The following is a 20,788-nucleotide window of genomic DNA, read 5'->3' on the forward strand; positions in this document are numbered from 1 at the left end:
TGGGAGAACAATGGCTTTATTCAGATGTTGGTGCCTCTGCCCCTCTGGTGCCCCCGACCCCCACAAGGGGCCGCGAGGCGGGCAGGTCACAGCAGGGTGAAGTCCCCTTTGTGCTGTTCCAGCCACTGGTCCAGCGTCAGGGCCTTGGGGTTGAGTCTCAGGGTCAGCTCGATGTCACGGTCGGGTCTCAGGGCATAGAAACGGAACATGTTGGCCAGGTCCCGGGCACCGGGAAAGCCAAGCTTTTCGTAGTCCTCAGGAGTCATCTGGAAGCAGAGGAGCCTGTCATGGCCGGCGTCCTCCAGTGCCCCGGGAGGTGGCGGGGCAGGGAGGCCGGATGGGCTGGGGTCTCCCGACCTGCTACACCCAGAGCCACTATTGTCTCGGTCCCTGACCCAGGTTCTCCGTACAAGGTCATCTGAAAACTTCTAAGAGCCGAAAGTTCAGAAACTGCTGCTCTCCTGAGCTGCCTGACATTCTAGATCAGTTTAAAGATTGTTCTTGGCCAGATGCTGTGGCTCATGCCCGTAATCCCTGCACTTTGGGAGGCTGAGGCAGGCAAATTTCTTGAGGCCAGGAGTTCGAGACCAGCGTGGCCAACACGATAAAACCCCGTCTCTTTCAAAAATACAAAAATTAGCCGGCCTGGTGGTAGGTGCGTGTAATCCCAGCTACTTAGGAGGCTGAGACAGGAGAATCGCTTGAAACCAGGAGGTGGAGGTTGCAGTGAGCTGAGATCACCCCACTGTACTCCAGCCTGGGCAACAAGAGTGAGACCCTGTCTCAAAAATGAATAAATAAAAAGACTATTATTTTCAGATCATGAGACGAAAATATCTCAGTCCCTTCCAAATCAGAGACCTGCCTGCATCACTTTCTTTCTCAAAAACCAAAGCTTGACCAGACACGGTGGCTCACACCTGTCATCCCAGCACTTTGGGAGGTGGAGGTGGGAGGATCGCTTGAGCCCAGGAGTTAGGCCCACCACGCCGGGCTAATTTTTTGTATTTTTAGTAGAGACGGGGTTTCACCGTGTTAGTCAGGATGGTCTCGATCTCCTGACCTTGTAATTGCCCGCCTCAGCCTCCCAAAGTGCTAGGATTACAGGTGTGAGCTACCGCGCCTGACCCAACTTTCGTCTTTTAAGGACTCCAGTGTTTCCCAGATTCTTTTTTTTTTTTTTTTTTTTGGAGTTGGAGTCTCACTCTGTCACCCAGTCTGGAGTGCAGTGGCATCTCGGCTCGCTGCAAACTCTGCCTCCTGAGTTCAAGCGATTCTCTTGCCTCAGCCTCCCAAGTAGCTGGGATTACAGGTGCCTGCTACCACACCCGGCTAATTTGTTTATTTTTAGTAGAGACAGGGTTTCACCCTGTTGGCCAGGCTGGTCTCAAACTCCTGACCTCAGGTGATCCACCTGCCTCGGCCTCCCAAAGTGCTGGGATTACAGGCGTGAGACACTGCACCCAGCCTCCCAGATTCTTTAATGAGTATGTCTTACTTTCCTAATGGTAATGACAAACATTAGAAACCAGGTACCCAAGAGTCTGTCCAGTAGGCCTCCTGCCCACCCAGCCAGGCCACTGGGGGCAAGGGTCGGGCCTATCTTTCTAGCCTCTTTCCCTTTAAATCCCCTACCACAGGGGAGGGGTCGGGTCTATCTTTCCAGACTCTTTTCTCTTCAAATCCCCTCCCACAGAGGAGCCCGGCAGGGCCTGCATTTTCACCCCTCCTTGCCTTGGCTCCTATGGCCCTCTCCTCCTGGAAGCTTTTCTCTCTATTTGGTCAAAACATCTAAGCCAGAAATTTCACTCTGTGGCCAGTTAGCTCCTGGAACAGCAGAAAATAAACGTTGACGATGAACGAATGAATTTAGATGTACTGCCCAGAGGTGTGGGCAGCCCTGGACACACCCTCCCTATGGGAGCTAGAAAGCCCTGACAAGGATGCCTGAGTCACCTGGGGCGGGAGGCCCACCTTGGCATCGTGCACGACCTTGCGGGTGTGCTTGGTGAGCAGGGCAGCGTACTCCTCGGCCGTGTGCCTGCAAGTGCTCAGCCCGATGTTCTGGCCGACGTATTTTTCTGGCATCTTCAAAAGGCTGAGCACCACAGGACCCAGGTCAGACACGGACATGCCATCCATGGGAACGTCACCTGTGGGCAAGCCTGTGGGGCACAGACGTGAGCTGGTATATGTCCCGAGGGCAGACAGGGGCAGGGACAGAGCCCCTCTCCAAAGGGTCCAAGCTGGTTCTTCCCAGCAGTCAGCTGCACACTCCAGCACTCGGGCATAGCTAAGACAAGTCTTGCTATTTGTGGTAGCACAGAGGCAGCAGTGGAATTGAGTCAGGAAACGGGATGGAATCCGGGTACTGCCACCTAGGGCAGGCTGTTGAGGCTCTCTGAGCCTGGGTCGCTGCATTCCTAGAATGGGGCTAAGAACCTGGGCCTGCCCAGCTCTCTCAGTGCTAGGATGACAGAGAAGGGACAAAGGAAAAGGACTCTGAAAGCTGCTACAGAGAGTGTGGCTGGAGCCCAGGGTCTCCGCTAATCTGGAGGCACCAGCCTGAAGTACTCTGTCATATCCTAGATTCCTGGAAGCTGGAATGTCCACCTCTGAGTAGATACTCCAAATACCAACTCACTTACCAGGAATCCTGATTAACCAGACACCAACGGCTGGCCTAGAGCAGCACGTCCATGATAAATGCTTCATAAATCCTGAATGAATGAATGACTCGCAAACTTCCAGGCTGAGGTTTTGTAGATGGGGAGGCTGGCAACTGTCTGGGTGTGGCCTGTGGAATGCTCGGGTCCCATCCTCCTTACCTAGAGACGGGGGCCAGTGCAGCTTCCTGTTCAGATCACCTGGGAGCTCGAGGGCACAGAGCGCAGAGACCGGAGCAGGAGATATCACTGACTGCAGGTTTTTGTTTTTTTTTTTTGAGATGGAGTCTCGCTCTGTCACCCAGGCTGGAGTGCAGTGGCGCAATCTTGGCTCACCACAAGCTCCACCTCCCGGGTTCACACCATTCTCCTGCCTCAGCCTCCCGAGTAGCTGGGACTACAGGCGCCTGCCACCACACCCGGCTAAGTTTTTGTATTTTTAGTAGAGACAGGGCTTTCATCAAGTTAGCCATGATGGTCTCGATCTCCTGACCTCGTGATCTGCCCTCCTTGGCCTCCCAAAGTGCTGGGATTACAGGCGTAAGCCACCGTGCCCGGCCTTTTTTTTTTGAGACGGGGTCTCGCTCTGTCACCCAGGCTGGAGTGCAGTGCCACGATCTCGGCTCACTGCAACCTCTGCCTCCTGGGTTCAAGCGATTCTCCTGCCTCAGCCTCCCGAGTAGCTGGGATTACAGGCGTGCACCACCATGCCGGGCTGGCTAATTTTTGTATTTTTAGTAGAGATGGGGTTTCACACCATGCTGGCCAGGCTGGTCTCGAACTCCTGACCTGGTGGTCTGCCCACCTCGGCTTCCCAGAGTGCTGGGATTACAGGCGTAAGCCACTGCGCCTGGCCAGCTTTGCAAACTATAATAAATGGTGGTACCAAGGGGCTACTGCTACCACCAGACTCGGCCCGCCAGGTGAGCAGGACTCCCATGGGCTGGGCCCTTATGCGAGGGTGACCTGGCATTCAAGCAGAGGGTAAGGAGTGGCCAGCCAGAGGCACCAACCCCTCCTGCCCTGATCACTGAGTGACCAGCAGGACACAGGTTGGGTGAGCCTTGTTCCCAGCCAGGGCCAGTGCACCTAACCTGTTTATAGCCCCAATGGGCACTGAGAAGAAAGAGCTTTCCTAGTTTGTGAAATCTGCAACTGAACTTCATTTTCCAAATCCTCTCCTCGTCTTTGGTTTTTTTGTTTTGTTTTGTTTTGTTTGTTTTGAGACGGAGTGTTGCTCTTGTCGCCTAGGCTAGAGTGCAGTGGCACAATCTCGACTCACTGCAACCTCCACCTCCTGGGTTCAAGCGATTCCCCTGCCTCAGCCTCCCTAGTAGCTGCCACTACAGGTGGGTGGCACCACGCCCAGCTAATTTTTGTATTTTTAGTAGAGATGGGGTTTCACCATGTTGGCCAGGCTGGTCTCCCCGCCTCAGCCTCCCAAAGTGCTGGGATTACAGGCATAAGCCACAGCGCCCGGCCCTCCTCATCTTTGAAGGAGAACTGACAATCACTAGGTCCTCTCTGTAAAGCCTTCCAACGGACCAAGCGAATATCGCGTCACCACCATCTCAGTAGATCTTGCCACCCCTGCGAACATTGGTATAGAGCCCATCTCACAGAACAGGAAGCTGAGGCCCCGCAAGCTGACAGGATGTGCTCAGTCCTGGGCCTAACGTGAGGGAGCCACGGCTTGAACCTGGCACCACGTGACAGCGGCCCGCGGTCTGCTACACCAACGGCTTTACAGGGCGAGAGCTCTGCCTCACCGTGTGCGAGAAAGGGCACTTACTCAGCAAGTAGCTCTTTCCGTCTGGGGCTTTCTGGGGCAAGAAGTGGGAGAGGAGGTTCTCAAAATAGCAGGGCAGCCGCACACTGGTCATGGGAACGCCAATGTCCCGGAAATATTCCTCCACCTCCCCTTTGCCGTCAAAGTGCGCGGCGGCCAATCTCCCTGCCGTCAGCTTCTTGATGTTCTCCAGGCCGCTGTAGACTACATAGTGGAGGCCCAGGCGCCTGGCCAGATCAGCGAGCAGCTTCCCCTGGAGGGCAGGGAAGGAGAGATCACAAGGCTCAGAAGAAGGATGTCTGTCCCTGGTCACAGCCCCAGTGTTCTAATCCTGGAGCGGCCACCATCTGCGAGGTTAACAGCTAGACCCCACTTACCCCTGAGGAGGCCCCCTCTCCTGGAATGATGTTCACACATGACACCACGCCCGTTAACACAGCCCCGGAAGCCTTCTACCAGCCACTGACTCTGGCCCACCATGTGCAACATAGGACGGGGGGGCAGGTCGGCTGCAGGGGGACGGCCTGCATGGAGGCCCAAAGGAGAATGCACACATCCCATCTCTGCTGGTGTGAGAACACCCTGCCCATGGAGCTCAGCCATCTTCCTTGGAGAGCCCTGGGAGGCTATACAGAGGCACCACAGCTGCCTAGGTTCAAATCAGGCTCTGCCATGTACGAGCAGTGTGACCCCAGAGAAGTGATGGCACCATCCTGACCTCGCTGGTAAAATGCAGATGACAACACTACCTACTGCATGAGGTGATGCAGGGATTCGGATGGTGGCCTCCAAAAAGATACGCCGCATCCTCATTCCTGAAAACTGTGAATGTGACCTTATTCGGAAAAAGGGTCTTGGCAGATGTAATTACGTGAAGGATCTTGAGATGGGAACATCCTGCACTAACTAGATAGGCGCTAAATCCAGTAACCAGGGTACTGATAAGAGACGGGAGAAGAGACAACACCTGGAGAAGGCCATGCGAAGAGGGAAGCGGAGATTGGAGCTTTGTGGCCACAAGCCCAGGAACACCTGGAGCCATGAGAAGCCAGAAACGGTGAAGAAGGATTTCCCTCAAACCCCTTGTTTTGTTTTGTTTTTTAAGATGGACTCTCACTCTGTCACCCAGGCAGGAGTGCAGTGGCGTGATCTCTGCTCACTGCAGCCTCCGCTTCCTGGATTCAAGCAATTCTCCTGCCTCATCCTCCTGAGTCGTTGGGACTACAAGCGCCCGCCACCATGCCTGGCTAATTTTTGTATTTTTTGTAGAGACAGGGTTTTGCTGTGTTGGCCAGGCTGGTCTTGAACTCCTGACCTTAAGTGATCTGCCCACCTCAGCCTCCCAAAGTGCTGGGATTACAAGCATAAACTACCACGCCTGGCCTCCAAGCCTCTGGAGAGAGGGTGACATTGCTGACACCTTGATTTTGAACTTCTAGCTTCTAGAATATCAGAGAATCGATTTCTATGGTTTTTGTTTTTGTTTTTGAGACAGAGTCTAGCTCTGTCGCTCAGGCCGGAGTGCAGTGGCGCAATCTTGGCTCACTGCAACCTCCGCCTCTTGGGTTCAAGCAATTCTCCTGCCTCAGCCTCCTGAGTAGCTGGGATTACAGGCGCCCACCACCATGCCCAGCTAATTTTTGTATTTTTAGTAGAGACAGGGTTTCACTGTGTTGGCCAGGATGGTCTCAAACTCCTGACTTCAAGTGATCTGCCTGCCTCGGCCTCCCAAAGTGCGGGGATTACAAGCATGAGCCACTGTGCCCAGCTGATTTCTATGGTTTTAAGCCACGTGGATTGTGGTCCTTTTTCATGACAGTACCAGGAAGCCCACAGGGAATCACCAGGATTAGAAATAAGATCTGCTGGGCTGGGCGCAGTGGCTCATGCCTGCAGTCCCAGCACTTTGGGAGGCCGAGGCAGGCGGATCACCTGAGGCCGGGAGTTCAAGACCAGCTTGACCAACATGGAGAAACCCCGTCTGTACTAAAAATACAAAAACATTACCAGGGCATGGTGACGCATGCATGTAATCTCAGCTATTCGGGAGGCTGAGGCAGGAGAATAACTTGAACCCAGGAGGCGGAGGTTGCGGTGAGCCAAGATTGCGCCATTGCATGCCAGCCTGGGCAACAAAAGCGAAACTCGGTCTCACAAAATAAAGAAAGAAATAAGATCTGCTTAGGGCCGGGCATGTGGCTTATGCCTGTAATCCCAGCACTTTGGGAGGCTGAGGTGGGCAGATCACCTGAGGTCAGGAGTTCAAGACCAGCCTGGCCAACATGGTGAAACCCCGTCTCTACTAAAAATACAAAAATTAGTTGGGTGTGCTGGTGCACACCTATAATCCCAGCTACTAGGGAGGCTGAGGCAGGAGAATTGCTTGAATCTGGGAGGCAGAGGTTGCAGTGAGCCGAGATCACCCCACTGCGCTCCGGCCTGGGCGACAGAGCAAGACTCAGTCTCAAAAAAAAAAAAAAAAAAGATCTGCGTTAATCAGAGAAGTTGTCTTTGTCTGCTCTATATAATGGGCTTCTAGGTAAGACCATAATTGAAGAAAGGGTCAAGGCTAATAACAAGTTTGGATGGGTACACGTGGACATGAAGGCAACAACAGACACTGGGGACCACGGGAGGGAGGGAGGCAAGGGTTGAAAACCTACCTACTGGGTACTGTGCCCACTACCTGGGTGACAGGTCCAGTCACACCCCAGACCTCAGCATCACTCAATATACCAATGTAACAAACCTGTGCATGTACCCCTGAATCTAAAATAAAAGTGGAAATTACTTTAAAAAAAAAACTTCTAACATTTTTGATTAAAAAAAAAAACAAACAGGCCAGGCGTGGTTGCTCACTGAGACTGAGACGGCCTCAAAAAAAAAAAAAAAAAGTAATTGGATGAGAAAGCAACAGCGTCCACCTGCTTCACAGCCTAGAGCAGGCAGAGGCATGAAGAAGAGGGAAAGGCCTGCAGTGGTCGACCCTCCCTGCAGAGTCGGAGCTCCTCCCAGGCGCTCTGCTCCTAGCCCGGCCGGGCCTCCCTGCAGCTCCTGCCTGCCCTCACCTGCTTGACCTCCTGCTCCTGGCTGCAGCTCTCCCAGTAATTGGTCACGATGAAGGTGGCGTAAGCCCCATTCAGGGCCAGCTCCATGCTGACCTGGTCATCTTGGTCTCCCTGCACTACTTCTGCACCTTGCAGCCTCAGCTCCTTTGCTGCCTTCTTCCTAGGGTTTCGGGTCACCACTCGAACCTTGAATGTCCCATCTTCCAGGAGTGTGCGGGCCACGGAGCCACCCTGGGCACCTACAAAGAATCAAAAAGACCTCTCAGGTCAGACCTACCTGAAAGTCCCAATGAAGGGCGAAACCCCGAAGGGAGTGCTCCACCACAGCAAGGAACATCCAGGAAACCTTCTCAACGACGATTCTCATTCAGGTATTTTTATTTTATTTATTTTATTTTTTTGAGATGGAGTCTCACTCTATCACCCAGGCTGAAGTGCAGTGGCACGATCTTGGCTTGGTGAAACCCCGCCTCTATCAAAAAATACAAAAATTAGCTGGGTGTGAAGGCACATGCCTGTACTCCCAGCTACTCAGGAGGCTGAGGCACGAGAATTGCTGGAACCCAGGAGGCGGAGGTTGCAGTGAGCTGAGATTGCGCCACTGCACCACAGCCTGGGTGACACAGCGAGAATCTGTATTAAAAAAAAAAAAAAAAAGGCCAGGCATGGTGGCTCACGCCACCATGCACTTTGGGAGCCAGGCCGAGTGGATCACCAGGTAAGGAGACCGAGACCATCCTGGCTAACACAGTGAAACCCTGTCTCTGCTAAAAATACAAACTTAGCCGGGCGTGGTGGCACCCGCCTGTAGTCACAGCTACTCAGGAGGCTAAGGCAGGAGAATCGCTTGAACACAGGAGGCGGAGGTTGCAGTGAGCCCAGATCACGCCACTGCACTCCAGCCTGGGTGACAAAGTGAGATTCCCTCTCAAAAAAAAAAAAAAAAAAAAAAAAGGGCCTGGTGCAGTGGCTCACACCTGTAATCCCAGCACTTTGAGAGGCTGAGGCGGGTAGATCACCTGAAGTTGGGAGTTTGAGAACAGCCTGACCAACATGGAGAAACCACTGTCTCTACTAAAAATACAAAATTAGCTAGGCGTGGTGGCACATGGCTGTAATCCCAGCTACTCGAGAGGCTGACGCAGGAGAATCGCTTGAACCCAGGAGGCAGAGGTTGCGGTGAGCCGAGATCGCGCCATTGCACTCCAGCCTGGGCAACAAGAGCGAAACTTGGTCTCAAAAAAATAAAGGTAAAAATATTTGTGATGTAATAAAGTAAAAAAAGTAGAATACAAAACCATATTCAGGCTGGGTGCAGTGGCTGTAATCCTAGCACTTTGGGAGGCCGAGGCGGGCGGATCATGAGGTCAGGAGATCGAGACCATCCTGGCTAACACGGTGAAACCCTGTCTCTACTAAAAATACAAAAACTTAGCCGGGCGTGGTGGCGGGCGCCTGTAGTCCCAGCTACTCGGGAGACTGAGGCAGGAGAATGGCATGAACCCAGGAGGTGGAGCTTGCAGTGAGCCGAGATCGCGCCACTGCACTCCAGCCTGGACGACAGAGCGAGACTCCGTCTCAAAAAAAAAAAAAAAAAAAAACTTAGCTGGGCATGGTGGAGCCTGTAATCCCAGCTACTTGGGAGGCTGAGGCAGGAGAATCGCTTGAACCAGGGTGGCAGAGGTTGCAGTGAGCCGAGATTGGGCCACTGCACTCCAGCCTGGGTGACACAGTGAGACTCTGTCTCAAAACAAAAGAAAAAACCATATTCAGATCTTGATGGGATTTGAATTCTTCCTGAAGTAGAATATAAAGCCATATTCAGATACACAACCATATTCAGATCTGCTCAAAAACGAGACAAAGAAAAATAGTTAACAGAAAGGAATACAAAAACTTATTCAGATCTCGATGGAGCTTGAGTCACACAGGCATGCGCATCTGTCAGATGTACCCTTAAGATTTTGCCCGTTGCAGCTGGGCCCAGGGGCTCATGCCTGTAATCCTGACACTTTGGGAGGCTGAGGCACGCAGATCTCTTGAGCCCAGGAGTTTGAGACCAGCCTGGGCAACATGGTGAAACCATATCTCTACAAAAAAATACAAAAATTAGCTGGGCGTGGTGGCATGTGCCTGTAGTCCCAGCTACCAGGGAGGCTGAGGCTGGAGGAAAGCCTGAACCCGGGAGGTTGAGGCTGCAGTGAGCCGTGATCACACCACTGCACGCCAGCCTGGGTAACAGAGTAAGGCCCTGTCTCCAAAAAAAAAAAAAAAAAAATTCTTTATTATATGTATATTTTACCTCATAATTAAAAATAATCTATAAACAAATACTGAATTCTAGCTAATGTTATGCATGCTTTAGTATGGAAGGGCGGTGTACACATATCTGCAATTTACACAAAAATGCATCAAAAATAAGGACTGAGGCCGGGCACAGTAGCTCATACCTGTAATCTAAGCACTTTGGGAGGGTAAGGGGGATGGGTTTTGCTTGAGGCCAGGAGTTTGAGACCAGCCTGGGCAGCAGGGTGAGACCCAGTCTCTACAAAAAATTAAAAAATCAGCTGGGCCTGTTAGCGCTCATCTGAAGTCCCAGCTACTCAGGAGAATGAGGCAGGAGGATTGCTTGAGGCTTGGAAGTCAAAGCTGTAGTGAGTGATGATTGAGCCACTGCACTCCAGCCTGGGCAACAGAGCAAGACCCTGACTCAGAAAAAAGTGTACACCAATGTTCCATGGCAGCATTATTCATAATAGCCAAAAAGTGGAAATAAATCAAGTATCCATCCACTGATGAATGGACAAACAGAATATGGTCTATCCATACGGTGGAATATTACTCAGCCATAAAAATAAGTAAAGCTGTCAGGAGTTCGAGACCAGCCTGACCAACATGGTGAAACCCCGTCTCTACTAAAAAATACAAAATTAGCTGGGTGTGGTGGTGCACACCTGTAATCCCAGCTACTTGGGAGGCTGAGGCAGGAGAATTGCTTGAACCCGGGAGGCAGAGGTTGCAGCGAGCAGAGATCACACCATTGCACTCCAGCCTGGGCAACAAGAGAGAAACTCTGTCTTAAAAATAAAAAAGTAAAGTTGGCCGGGCGCGGTGGCTCAAGCCTCTAATCCCAGCACTTTAGGAAGCTGAAGTGGGCAGATCACCTGAGGTCAGGAGTTTGAGACCAGCCTGGCCACATGGCAAAACCCCATCTCTACTAAAAATACAAAAATTAGCCAGGCATGGTGGCTCACGCCTATAGTCCCTGCTACTCAGGAGGGTAAGACAGGAGAATCGCTTGAACCCGAGTGGCAGAAGTTGCAGTGAGCAGAGATCACGCCACTGCACTGCTGCCTGGGCAACAGAGCGGGACTCTGTCTCAAAAAAAAAAAAGAGTAAAGCCCGGACACACACTACAACATGAACAAACCTTGAAAACATGCTAACTAAAGAAGCCAGAGAGAAAAGGCTATATATTATGATTTTATTCATATGAAATGTCCCGAATAGACAAATCCATAGAAACCAAAAGTAGATTGGAGCTTTCTAGGGGTTGGCTGGGAGGAGTAAGAATGGGGAGTAACTGTTCACGGGTTCATGGAGTTCTTTTTTTTTTTTTTTTTTGAGATCAGGTCTCACTCTGTTGCCCAGGCTGGAGTGCAGTGGCACAATCAGGTCACTGCAGCCTTGACCTGCTGGACTCAGGTGATCCTCCCACCTCAACCTCCCAGGTAGCTATAGGTGCATGACACCACGCCCCACTAATTTTTGTATTTTTTTGTAGAGATGAGATTTTGCCCTGTTGCTCAGGCTGGTCTCAAACACCTGAGCTCAAGCGATCTAACCATTTGGTCCAACTAAAGTGCTGGGATTACAGGGTTGAGCCACTGCACCTGGGCCAGAGTTTCTTTTTGGAGTGATGGAAATTTTCTAAAATTGATTGTGGTGATGGTTGTACAATTCTATGAATACACTAGAAACCAGTGAGTTGCACACTTTAAACAGGTAGATTGTATAGTACGTGAATTATATCTCAATAAAGCTGTTAGAGATATTAAATATGTATAAATAAGAAAAAATAGGAATGAAATAATATGCTATCATTTGAAAAAACGATAACATGTTATCTACTCTGGCAGGATATTCAAGAAACTTGGTAACAGCGATGGATGAGGTGGAAGAGGAGGCTAGGAAGAAGATTTAATTTTGGTATCATGTTCAAGTACTCCTATTCAAATAAGTTAAGTAACTTATTTTTTTTTAATTTGGAAAGCAGGTCTGGCGTGGTGGTTCATGCCTGTAATACCTGCACTTTGGGAGGCCGAGGCGGGTCATCACCTGAGGTCAGGAGTTTGAGACCAGCCTGAACAATATGATGAAACCCCGTCTCTACTAAAAATACAAAAATTAGCCGGGCGTGGTGGCATGCCCTTGTAATCCCAGCTACTCGGGAGGCTGAGACAGGAGAATCGCTTCAACCCTGAAGGCAAAGGTTGCAATGAGCCGAGATCGTGCCATCGCACTGCAGCCTGGGTGACAGAGCAAAACTCCGTCCAAAAAAAAAAATTGGAAAGCAATTTGGGCCTCGTTCCTGCGACCACAGCCCCAACCCGGGTCGGGGATCCCAGTGACCTTACCCCTCCCTGCAGACCCCAGGACGGGCGGTCTTCAGGGCTAGGCGCCCTGGCTCTGCAAGGGCCCCAGTCTGGGGTTTGGCTCACCTGTGCCTCCGAAAACCACCACCAGTTTCTTGTCCACCATGAGGACGAGAATGGGACGAATGCGGTCCAGAGATCTGGGGGTAATGGGAGGCGTGGAGTTGGGGGTGGGGCCGGGGTTCCCGCCAGGAGCGACAAAGGACACCCCCATTGTCTATGCACCGAGTATGTGTCGAAGGGGGCGGCTGGGCCCGGAGCGGCCCAGATATCTCGGCCCTGTCCCGAGATATCGGGGTCCCGCGACCCACCTCGTGTCCCTTGGGCCCGATCCCCCTCCTCCTTCCCGCCTCCCCCGGTTCCAGTCACCCGTCCCCCGGCCCGGGTCCCACCGGCTGGAGTGACCTCCTCGCCGCGGCCTGGGCGGGACAAGTTCCAGGAGCCCGGGACCCCGATTCTGCGGCCGAGTCCACTGCAGAGGCGGGGATGGAGCTGCGCGCTAGGCGCCAACTCCCTCCCCGCAGCTCCGGCCCCACCCGGCAGAGCGCCGCTCACGGAAGCCCAGCGTCGGAGGACCCCTGGCTACAGCCGCCAATCCCGACGTGTCGGCCGAAACCCCTCCTCCGGCGCAGTTGGCTCCTCCTGGATCCCGCGGGACTCGGCGTTCTTTCCGGGTTTGCCCGCCCCGGGCACGTGCACAGTGAGTTTGTGTAAATCCAGTTAGACCAAAATGAGCGAGGTGGAGAGCCTCTTAACCGGATGCTACGGGTGACGACTGGGAGGAGGAGAAAAATTACCTCTTTATCTTGCATGAACATCTTAATTTTCAGGTATTGGGCGTCAGGCAAAGATAATTAAAGCTATGTCCATGACCCTTATCCCTTGAGGCCTTGTCCGCTTGATATTTTCTTTGCCTAACTCACTTTTAAAATTTTATTATTTTTATTTTTTTGAGACAGTGTCTTGGTCTGTCGCCCAGGCTGGTGTGCAGTGGTGCGATCTCGGCTTACTGCAACCTCCGCCCCCCGGGTTCAAGAGATTCTCCTGCCTCAGCCTCCCGAGTAGCTGGGATTACAAGCATGTGCCACCAAGCCCGGCTAATTTTTGTATTTTTTAGTAGAGACGGGGTTTCACCAGGTTGACCAGGCAGGTCTCGAACCCCTGACTTAAAGTGATCCACCACCTCAGCCTCCCAAAGTGCTGGGAGTACAGGTGGGAGCCACCGTGCCCAGCCCTAACTCACTTTTGAAGTTGCTGCTACTTGCACTGATTTCAGTTTTTTTTGTTTTTGTTTTTTGTTTTCAAGGTGGAGTCTTGCTCTGTCGCCCAGGCTGGAGTGCAGTGGTGGTGCGATCTTGACTCACTGCAACTTCCGCCTCTTGGGTTCAAGTGATTCTCCTGCCTCAGTTTCCTGAGTAGCTGGGATTACAGGCAGGAGCCACCATGCCCGGCTAAATATTTTTTGTATTTTTGGTAGAGACGGGGTTTCAACATGCTGGCCAGGCTGGTCTCGAACTCCTGACCTCAAGTGATCTTCCCGCTTCAGGCTCCCAAAGTGCTGGGATTACAGACATGAGCCACCACACCCGGCCCACGATTTCAGTAATTTCTTTGTGTTCAGTAAAACTAAAAAATGACTCTGGGCAGGGTGCGGTGGCCTGTAATTGCAGTGATTTGGGAGGCCGAGGCGGGTGGATCACCTGAGGTCAGGAGTTCGAGACCAGCCTGGCCAACATGGTGAAACCCCGTCTCTACTAAAAATACAAAAATTAGCCGGGCGTGGTGGCAGGCGCTTGTAATCCCAGCTATTCGGGAGGTTAAGGCAGGAGAATCGCTTGAACCCGGGAGAAGGGGGTTGCAGTGAGCCGAGATCACGTCATTGCACTCCAGCCTGGGCGACGAGCAAAACTCCGTCTCAAAAAAAGAAAAACCATTCTGTCATTCTGGCCGCTGTTTGAAGAATGCGAATAATCCAACAGGGAGATCAGATACAAGACTGGTAACCGAGGTGTCAGAGTTGAGATTCAGTTTCGCAGATTGCATTGGCAAATGACCAAGTGGGTGGTGCCACGGTTGACAACCCTGAGTGGATGTACAAGGATTAAACCACACTGGGGAAGAAAAGTGCTCAGCCCTGAGGCACCCTCACACACCTCGGCTCTTGTGAACACTAGTGTTCCTGCCGAAGCACGCCTACTTACCCCGCTGAGCAGAGCCTGAGCCTGCAGCCTCCAGAGACCTGGGGAAAGCCACATGCTCCGCTTCCCGCCCCCCGCAAGGGCGTGTCAGCTACAAGGGGCGTGTCATCTCTAGGCCCCGCCCCGCGCTGCGTGCCCACGTTGCGCCGGCCTCGCGCCAGTCCGCTGGGCTGCAGGGACTGCGGCGCCTGAGGGAGTCGCTGACGGGCACGCTGACTGGAGGCTGGCGGACAGGCGACAGCGACCTGCGGCAGGTGAGCTGTCTGCGCCCTCCCGGGGCCTTCCTTCCGCCCGGCTTCTCGGACCGCGCTGCGTCCTTCGCGGGCCCTGCCTCGGTCCAGGCCTTCGGACCTGGGCTTGGCCGGGCCACAGCCCTTTGGGTCCCCTGCGCGGGTCTGAGGGGAGACCCGGCCGGGGGCGGCCGGAAGCTGGGTGAGGCCGGGCAGAAGGACGAAGACGGGCGTGGAGGGGCTGTCAGGGGAGGGCGAAACCCCGGACGTCGCTCTCAAGAAGTCGTCTCCCCGGGGGCGCGGGGAGGCCTGAACGGCTCTCTTTGGCGTCCCCGTTGGGCCCACCCTCTCCCAGCGTCACGGCTATGCTGGGCGAGGTGACCCCCGGGGTCGTAGCTGGGGGCGTCGGCGGTGCAGACAGGGGATGCCGGCAGAGATTGGAGCCCGGCTTGGCTGTTTCCCGGGCTGTTGGCATTGACCGGGGCTCTGCCCTTCCTCTAATGCCCTTATCTCTATAGGAAGTGCCCCTTGAGTGGGTGTCGTGACTTCACGAGTGAACCCTGGTACGCCTTGGAGCAGAGTCGGACTGGGAGGGATCAAGTGTGGGGGCAGCCGGTTAGTCCGGACGCGGGTTTACCTATTACCTTCTGAGCGCAGTGCTCTGGGTGGATTAATTGCCCTGCAAAAGCTGCCGGGACCTCCTTGCAGTCTTTGCACGAGGCCTGCCTGTGTCATGCCATTTAAATCGCGTCTGGGCCGGGTCGGTGGCTCACGCCTGTAATTCCAGCACTTTGGGAGGCCAGGGCGGGCGGATTGCTTGAGGTCAGGAGTCCGAGACCAGCCTGGCTAACATAGTGAAACCCCGTCTCTACTAAAAATACAAAAATCAGCCGGGCATGGTAACGTGAGCCTGTAGCTCCAGCTACTTAGGAGGCTGAGGCAGGAGAATCGCTTGAACCCGGGAGGCAGAGGTTGCAGTGAGCCGAGATCACGCCATTGCACTCCAGCCTGGGCGACAGAGCAAGACTCCATCTAAAAAAAAAAAAAAAAAAAAAAAAAAATCGCTTCTGATGAGCCGGTTGTCGTGGCCTGTGGCTGTCCATCCTTACGTACTGTGTTTTGTTGATGGCGCTACAAACCAGACAAGGTGGAGTGTGATTGAAAAAAGAAACGCTGGCCGGTGCAGTGGCTCACTCCTGTAATCCCAGCACTTTGGGAGGCCGAGGCAGGCGGATCACCTGAGGTCAGGAGTTCGAGATCAGCCTGGCCAACATGGTGAAACCCCGTCTCTACTAAAAATACAAAAAAGTTAAACGGGCGGGGTGGCGCGTGTCTGTAATCCCAGCTACTGGGGAGTTTGAGGTTGGAGGATCACTTGAGCCCACGAAGTGGAGATTGCAGTGAGCTGAGATCGCATCACTGCACTCCAGCCTGGGTGACAGAGTGAGACCCTGTCTCAAAAAAGAAAAAAATAAATTATCACAAGACAAAATTTGTGCTTATCAGAAGTTCACAGTTAAGACATATATAAGCTTACTTGGTGAAATTAGAAAAAGTTATAAGATAAAACATTCAGGTTTAAACACTGGTGAGGGTGTGGGAATTTGTGGAGCCTTGGAAACACACTCATTGAATGACCTCATCTAACTGGGGATGTGAAGAGGGAAATCCTGTGATTCCTCCATTGTCTGACTTGATTTCCTTTTTTCCTTGGCTGTGGCAACATGTTGAAGTGCTGTGAGTCACCAAAAGGGGGAACGTGAGCAACTCTAGAAATGCCAGTGCCAGTGAGTTACAGACAATAAAGCATTGACCGCCTTTAGCTCACCCCTCATCAAGTCTGTTGAAAACTTGTAAAATTGGACAGCTAGAGCTACCTTGATTTTTTGGTTTCCTTTTAACAGCTGACTCTCTTCACAGGACAGTTGGGCTCTACATCAGGATTGCACCCGAAACTGGAATATCACTCCTCCAGGAGGAAGATATATTTGAAAATTAGAATTGTGGGCCCGGTGCAGTGGCTCATGCTTGTGATCCCAGCACTTTGGGAGGCCGAGATGGGCGGATCACCTGAGGTCGGGAGATAGAGACCAGCCTGACCAACATGGAGAAACCCCATCTCTACTAAGAAAAAAATAATAATAATACAAAAATTAGCTGGGCATGGTGGCGTGTGCCTGTAATCCGAGCTACTTGGGAGGCCGAGGCAGGAGAATCACTTGAACCTGGGAGGCGGAGGTTGCGGTGAGCCAAGATTGTGCCACTGCATTCCAGCCTGGGCAACAGGAGCAAAACTGCATCTCAAAAAAAAAAAAAAGAAAGAAAGAAAATTAAAATTGTGTATTTCACTGTAAAATTTGAAATTCAGCTTTAACTCCTTGGAAAGGAAAGAGATGAAAAACTTGACCTAGACTGGGTACGGTGGCTCACGCCTGTAATCCCAGCACTTTGGGAGACCAAGGCGGGTGGATCACCTGAGGTCAGGAGTTCGAGACCAGCCTGGCTAACATTGTGAAACCCCGTCTCTACTAAAAATACAAAAATTAGCCTTGCAAAAAGTAGCCTGTAATCCCAGCTACTCGGGAGGCTGAGCAAGGAGAATTGCTTGAACCTGGGAGGCAGAGGTTTCAGTGAGCCAAGATCGTGCCATTGCACTCCAGCCTGGGCGACAAGAGCAAAACTTCATCTCAAAGAAAAAAAAATTCTATCAGAGTGAACAATAAGTAGGATGCTAGCACATACCTATGATCTCAGCTACTTGGGAGGCTGAGGCAGGAAGTTAATACTTGATGAACCTAAGTTTTTGGTGTCTTTGGATGCTGCTTGTCGATCTAAGGGGTTTCCAAACGCTTCTTTTTTGGTAAAATTGGGATTATGACTAGGAATCTGTTTTTTGGAGTTTCCCAGGTGATCCTTGTTTGGGGTCCTTGTCTAAGGCACAGGCTGGAAAGAGGAGGGAGTGGACTGGCAGGGAAGATAGAGCAGTAAGCGAATAGAATACCTGGGTAAAGGGACGCCAGAAGAGGTGATTGTTGTCTGGTGAACTGTGCTGTCAGTGTGTATGTCAGAAGCCAACAAAGTGGATATTCTCTTCACTCAGCTTAGGGAAAAAATTAATTTTTGTTTCACAGATAGATTCGTTTCCTTCCCGGGAGTATTATAGGCCTAATTACTGTCATAGTTCTCAGTAACTTTAAAAAGGCTGTGGGGAAGAATGGCATAACAGACTAGTATCTTGTACCCAGCCTGCCTTTTTCTTATTCTATTTTTTTTTTTTTTTTTTTTTGAGACAGTCTTGCTCTGTCACCCAGGCTGGAGTGTGGTGGCACAATCTCAGCTCACTGCAACCTCCGCCTCCTGGGTTCAAGCGATTCTCCAGCCTCAGTCTCCTGAGTAGCTGGGATTACAGGCGTATGCCACCATGCCTGGCTAATTTTTGCATTTTTAGTAGAGATGAGGTTTCACTATGTTGGCCGGGCTGGTCTCCTACTCCTGACCTCAGGTGATCCGTCCACCTTGGCCTCCCAAAGTGCTGGGGTTATAGGCATGAGCCGCTGCGCCCGGCTTTTTTATTTTTTATTTTTTTGAAACAGAGTCTGGCTCTTTCACCCAGGCTGGAGTACAGTGATCTGATCTGAGCTCACTGCAATCTCTGCCTCTGGGGTTCAAGCAGTTCTCCTGCCTCAGCCTTCCAAGTAACTGGGACTACAGGCATGCACCACCATGCCTGGCTAATTTTTGTATTTTTGGTAGAGATGGGGTTTCGCCATGTTGGCCACGCTGGTCTCCAGCCCCTGACCTCAAGCGAACCACCCTCCTCGGCCTCCCAAAGTGCTAGTATTACAGGCGTGAGCCACAGCACCCGGCCTTTTTTTTTTTTTTTCCTTAGAGTCTTGCTCTGTCACCAGGGCTGGAGTGCAGTGGCGCCGTCTCGGCTCACTGCAACCTCTGCCTCCTGAGTTCAAGTGATTCTTCTTCCTCAGCCTCCCTAGTAGCTGGGATTACAGGTGTGTGCCACCACACCCAGTTAATTTTTGTATTTTTAGTAGAGACGGGGTTTCACCATGTTGGCCAGGCTAGTCTCAAACTCCTGACCTCAAGTGGTCCACCCACTTCAGCCTCCCAATTAGAATTAGAGGTGGAGCGACCGTGCCCGGCTAAGGGCCTACTATTTTTTTTTTTTTTTTTGAGACAGTGTTTCACTCTTGCCACCCAGGCTGGAGTGCAGTGGTGTGACCTTGGTTCACTGCAACTTCCACCTCCCAGGTTTAAGCGATTCTCCTGCCTCAGCCTCTGGAGAAGCTGGGATTATAGGCGTCTGCCACCACACCTGGCTAATTTTTTGTATTTTTAGTAGAGACGGGGTTTCACCATGTTAGCCAGGCTGGTCTCAAACTCCTGACGTCAGGTGATCCACCTACCTCGGCCTCCCAAAGTATTGGGATTACAGGCGTGAGCCACCGCGCCCGGCCAGGCCTCGTATTTTTGGTTTTGCTCATGTTTTCATGTCTGAGATAGAGGGCCTACTGTTAAAGCACTGTGCTAAGGCTGCAAGAAGGTACTAGTGTGATTAAAACAATCTGGTCCGGGTGCGGTGGCTCGCACCTGTAATCCCAGCACTTTGGGAGGCGGAGGCGGGCGGATCACGAGGTCAGTAGATCGAGACCATGCTGGCTAACACGTGAAACCCCGTCTCTACTAAAAAATACAAAAAAAAATTAGCCGGGCATGGTGGCGGGCGCCTGTAGTCCCAGCTACTCGGGAGGCTGAGGCAGGAGAATGGCGGGAACCCGGGAGGCGGAGCTTGCAGTAAGCAGAGATCGCGCCACTGCGCTCCAGCCTGGGAGACAGAGCGAAACTCCGTCTCAAAAAAAAAAAAAAAACAAAAAGAAAAAAAAAAAACAATCTGGCATTATAATGCCATCGTGATTTTAGTTAATCTAGTTGACTGGCTGGCCTCATAAGTAGCTGTGATGATCATAATTTTTATGCGAAACACATGTCATTGAGCATACAGGTGTACTGAAAGAATTGGGTGGAACAGGATATTTGAAATCAGAATTGTTCTGGAAAGTCGGGTACATAAAGCTCTATCTTTAGCACAGTTGTCTGTATTGCACAATTAATATTTATAGAATGGTACACCTTATGTTATCTTTTTATTTTTCCACCTAACTCTCTCTCTAGATTGAAAGGTACTTGACGTGCAGAGCAAGATGTTATCTTTCTTTGTAGTCACAGTACTCAAGAGGGTGATAAATGTTTGTTGATGATAATGTAATGTCACCTGTCCAAGTGTAGCCATCATCTTCAGTAGTTACTTGATCTGCTGTTGTCTCTGGCAAGACTGCTATGTGCTGCTGCAGAGGAGCCATTGTCACCTTGAACTATCTCTGTGGCAGTCTGGAGGAGGGCAGGAGGGAGAAGGGAAGGAATAAATGAGCAAAGCTGAGTGTGGATAGTAGTGTTTGACGGCAGATGAAAAAGCAAACTTGGTGAAGTGTGGCCTGGGTGGTCCTCTAACTTCTACCTAGAAGACATTAAACCTTTACTCTCTTCTTTTTATGTAGGAAGGCAGAGGGAAAGTCAGGCCTTCGGTTGGCTTGGTAATAGCAGGTATCCCAGTAATTAGAAAATAACTTAAAAAACTCCATTCCTCTACCATATACTTGAGAATTTGTCAATCTCAGCAAAATTTTCAAATGTCTGTGTTCAGTGTCATATTTGTCCTGCTCTGTAAGACTTTTTGTGTTTATAAAAAGGCAAGTGGACCCAGAAGGGGAAAAATGTGCTGTTCTGAGAAACTAGCTGCTGTAGGTTATGCTTTTCTGTCTTTGCTTGTGGCTCTTCTGGTTATTTGAGAAAGGCAAAAAAAAACCCAAAGTCTTTTTTCTACTCTGTTCCCACAGTCACTCAACACAACACTTCTGATACCAGATATATGGGAGTTGTTTCCCCATACACCAAGCAATTCTCTAGTAGACACACCAGTGCGGTGTCCTCTAAGTCAGTTAAATTCTGATACTCTATCTGGAGATAGCGTCAGATCCCACCAATTGAGGGCTCAGTCCCACAAAACTGTCCCAACTTGAGGCACTAGTCACAAGTAGTAAATTGTCACCTATACTTCTGACCTACTAGCTATAAATCGAGAGTTCTGACAATCCCTCCTCAAGTTTGAT

The 20,788-nt window shown here is 51.4% G+C and overlaps 2 protein-coding genes across 11 annotated transcripts in view; one reads left to right on the top strand and one right to left on the bottom strand.

The window, feature by feature from the left end:
- NMRAL1 (NmrA like redox sensor 1) lies at window positions 1-12,887 on the bottom strand. Of its 5 annotated transcripts, none has more exons than XM_034939716.4 (6): window positions 12,734-12,887; window positions 12,245-12,318; window positions 7,524-7,762; window positions 4,459-4,708; window positions 1,975-2,165; window positions 1-266 (listed from the first exon to the last, which is right to left on the bottom strand). In XM_034939716.4, the coding sequence occupies exons 2-6, from the start codon at window positions 12,282-12,284 to the stop codon at window positions 87-89; spliced, it is 900 nt and encodes a 299-aa protein (XP_034795607.1). In that variant the 5' UTR covers window positions 12,285-12,318; window positions 12,734-12,887; the 3' UTR covers window positions 1-86. The 5 variants fall into 5 exon arrangements, with proteins under 5 accessions (XP_034795607.1, XP_034795603.1, XP_034795604.1 ...); XM_034939712.3 differs by having other exon boundaries at window positions 12,571-12,831; XM_034939713.3 differs by having other exon boundaries at window positions 12,584-12,830.
- A 101-nt stretch (window positions 12,888-12,988) lies between these two features.
- Window positions 12,989-20,788, top strand: part of HMOX2 (heme oxygenase 2) — a 35,491-nt gene continuing 27,691 nt past the window's right edge. The window contains exon 1 of one of the 6 annotated variants that reach the window (XM_057299973.2): window positions 12,989-13,008. The gene's annotated coding sequence lies outside the window, so the exon portion shown is untranslated. Of the gene's footprint in view, window positions 13,009-14,475; window positions 14,631-20,788 lie in introns of those variants that run through there. The other 5 variants (XM_003815118.5, XM_055099274.2, XM_055099272.2 and 2 more) reach the window with 5 other exon arrangements.

This window comes from Pan paniscus, chromosome 18, assembly GCF_029289425.2.
Source record: "Pan paniscus chromosome 18, NHGRI_mPanPan1-v2.0_pri, whole genome shotgun sequence".
Taxonomy (NCBI): Eukaryota; Metazoa; Chordata; class Mammalia; order Primates; family Hominidae; genus Pan; species Pan paniscus.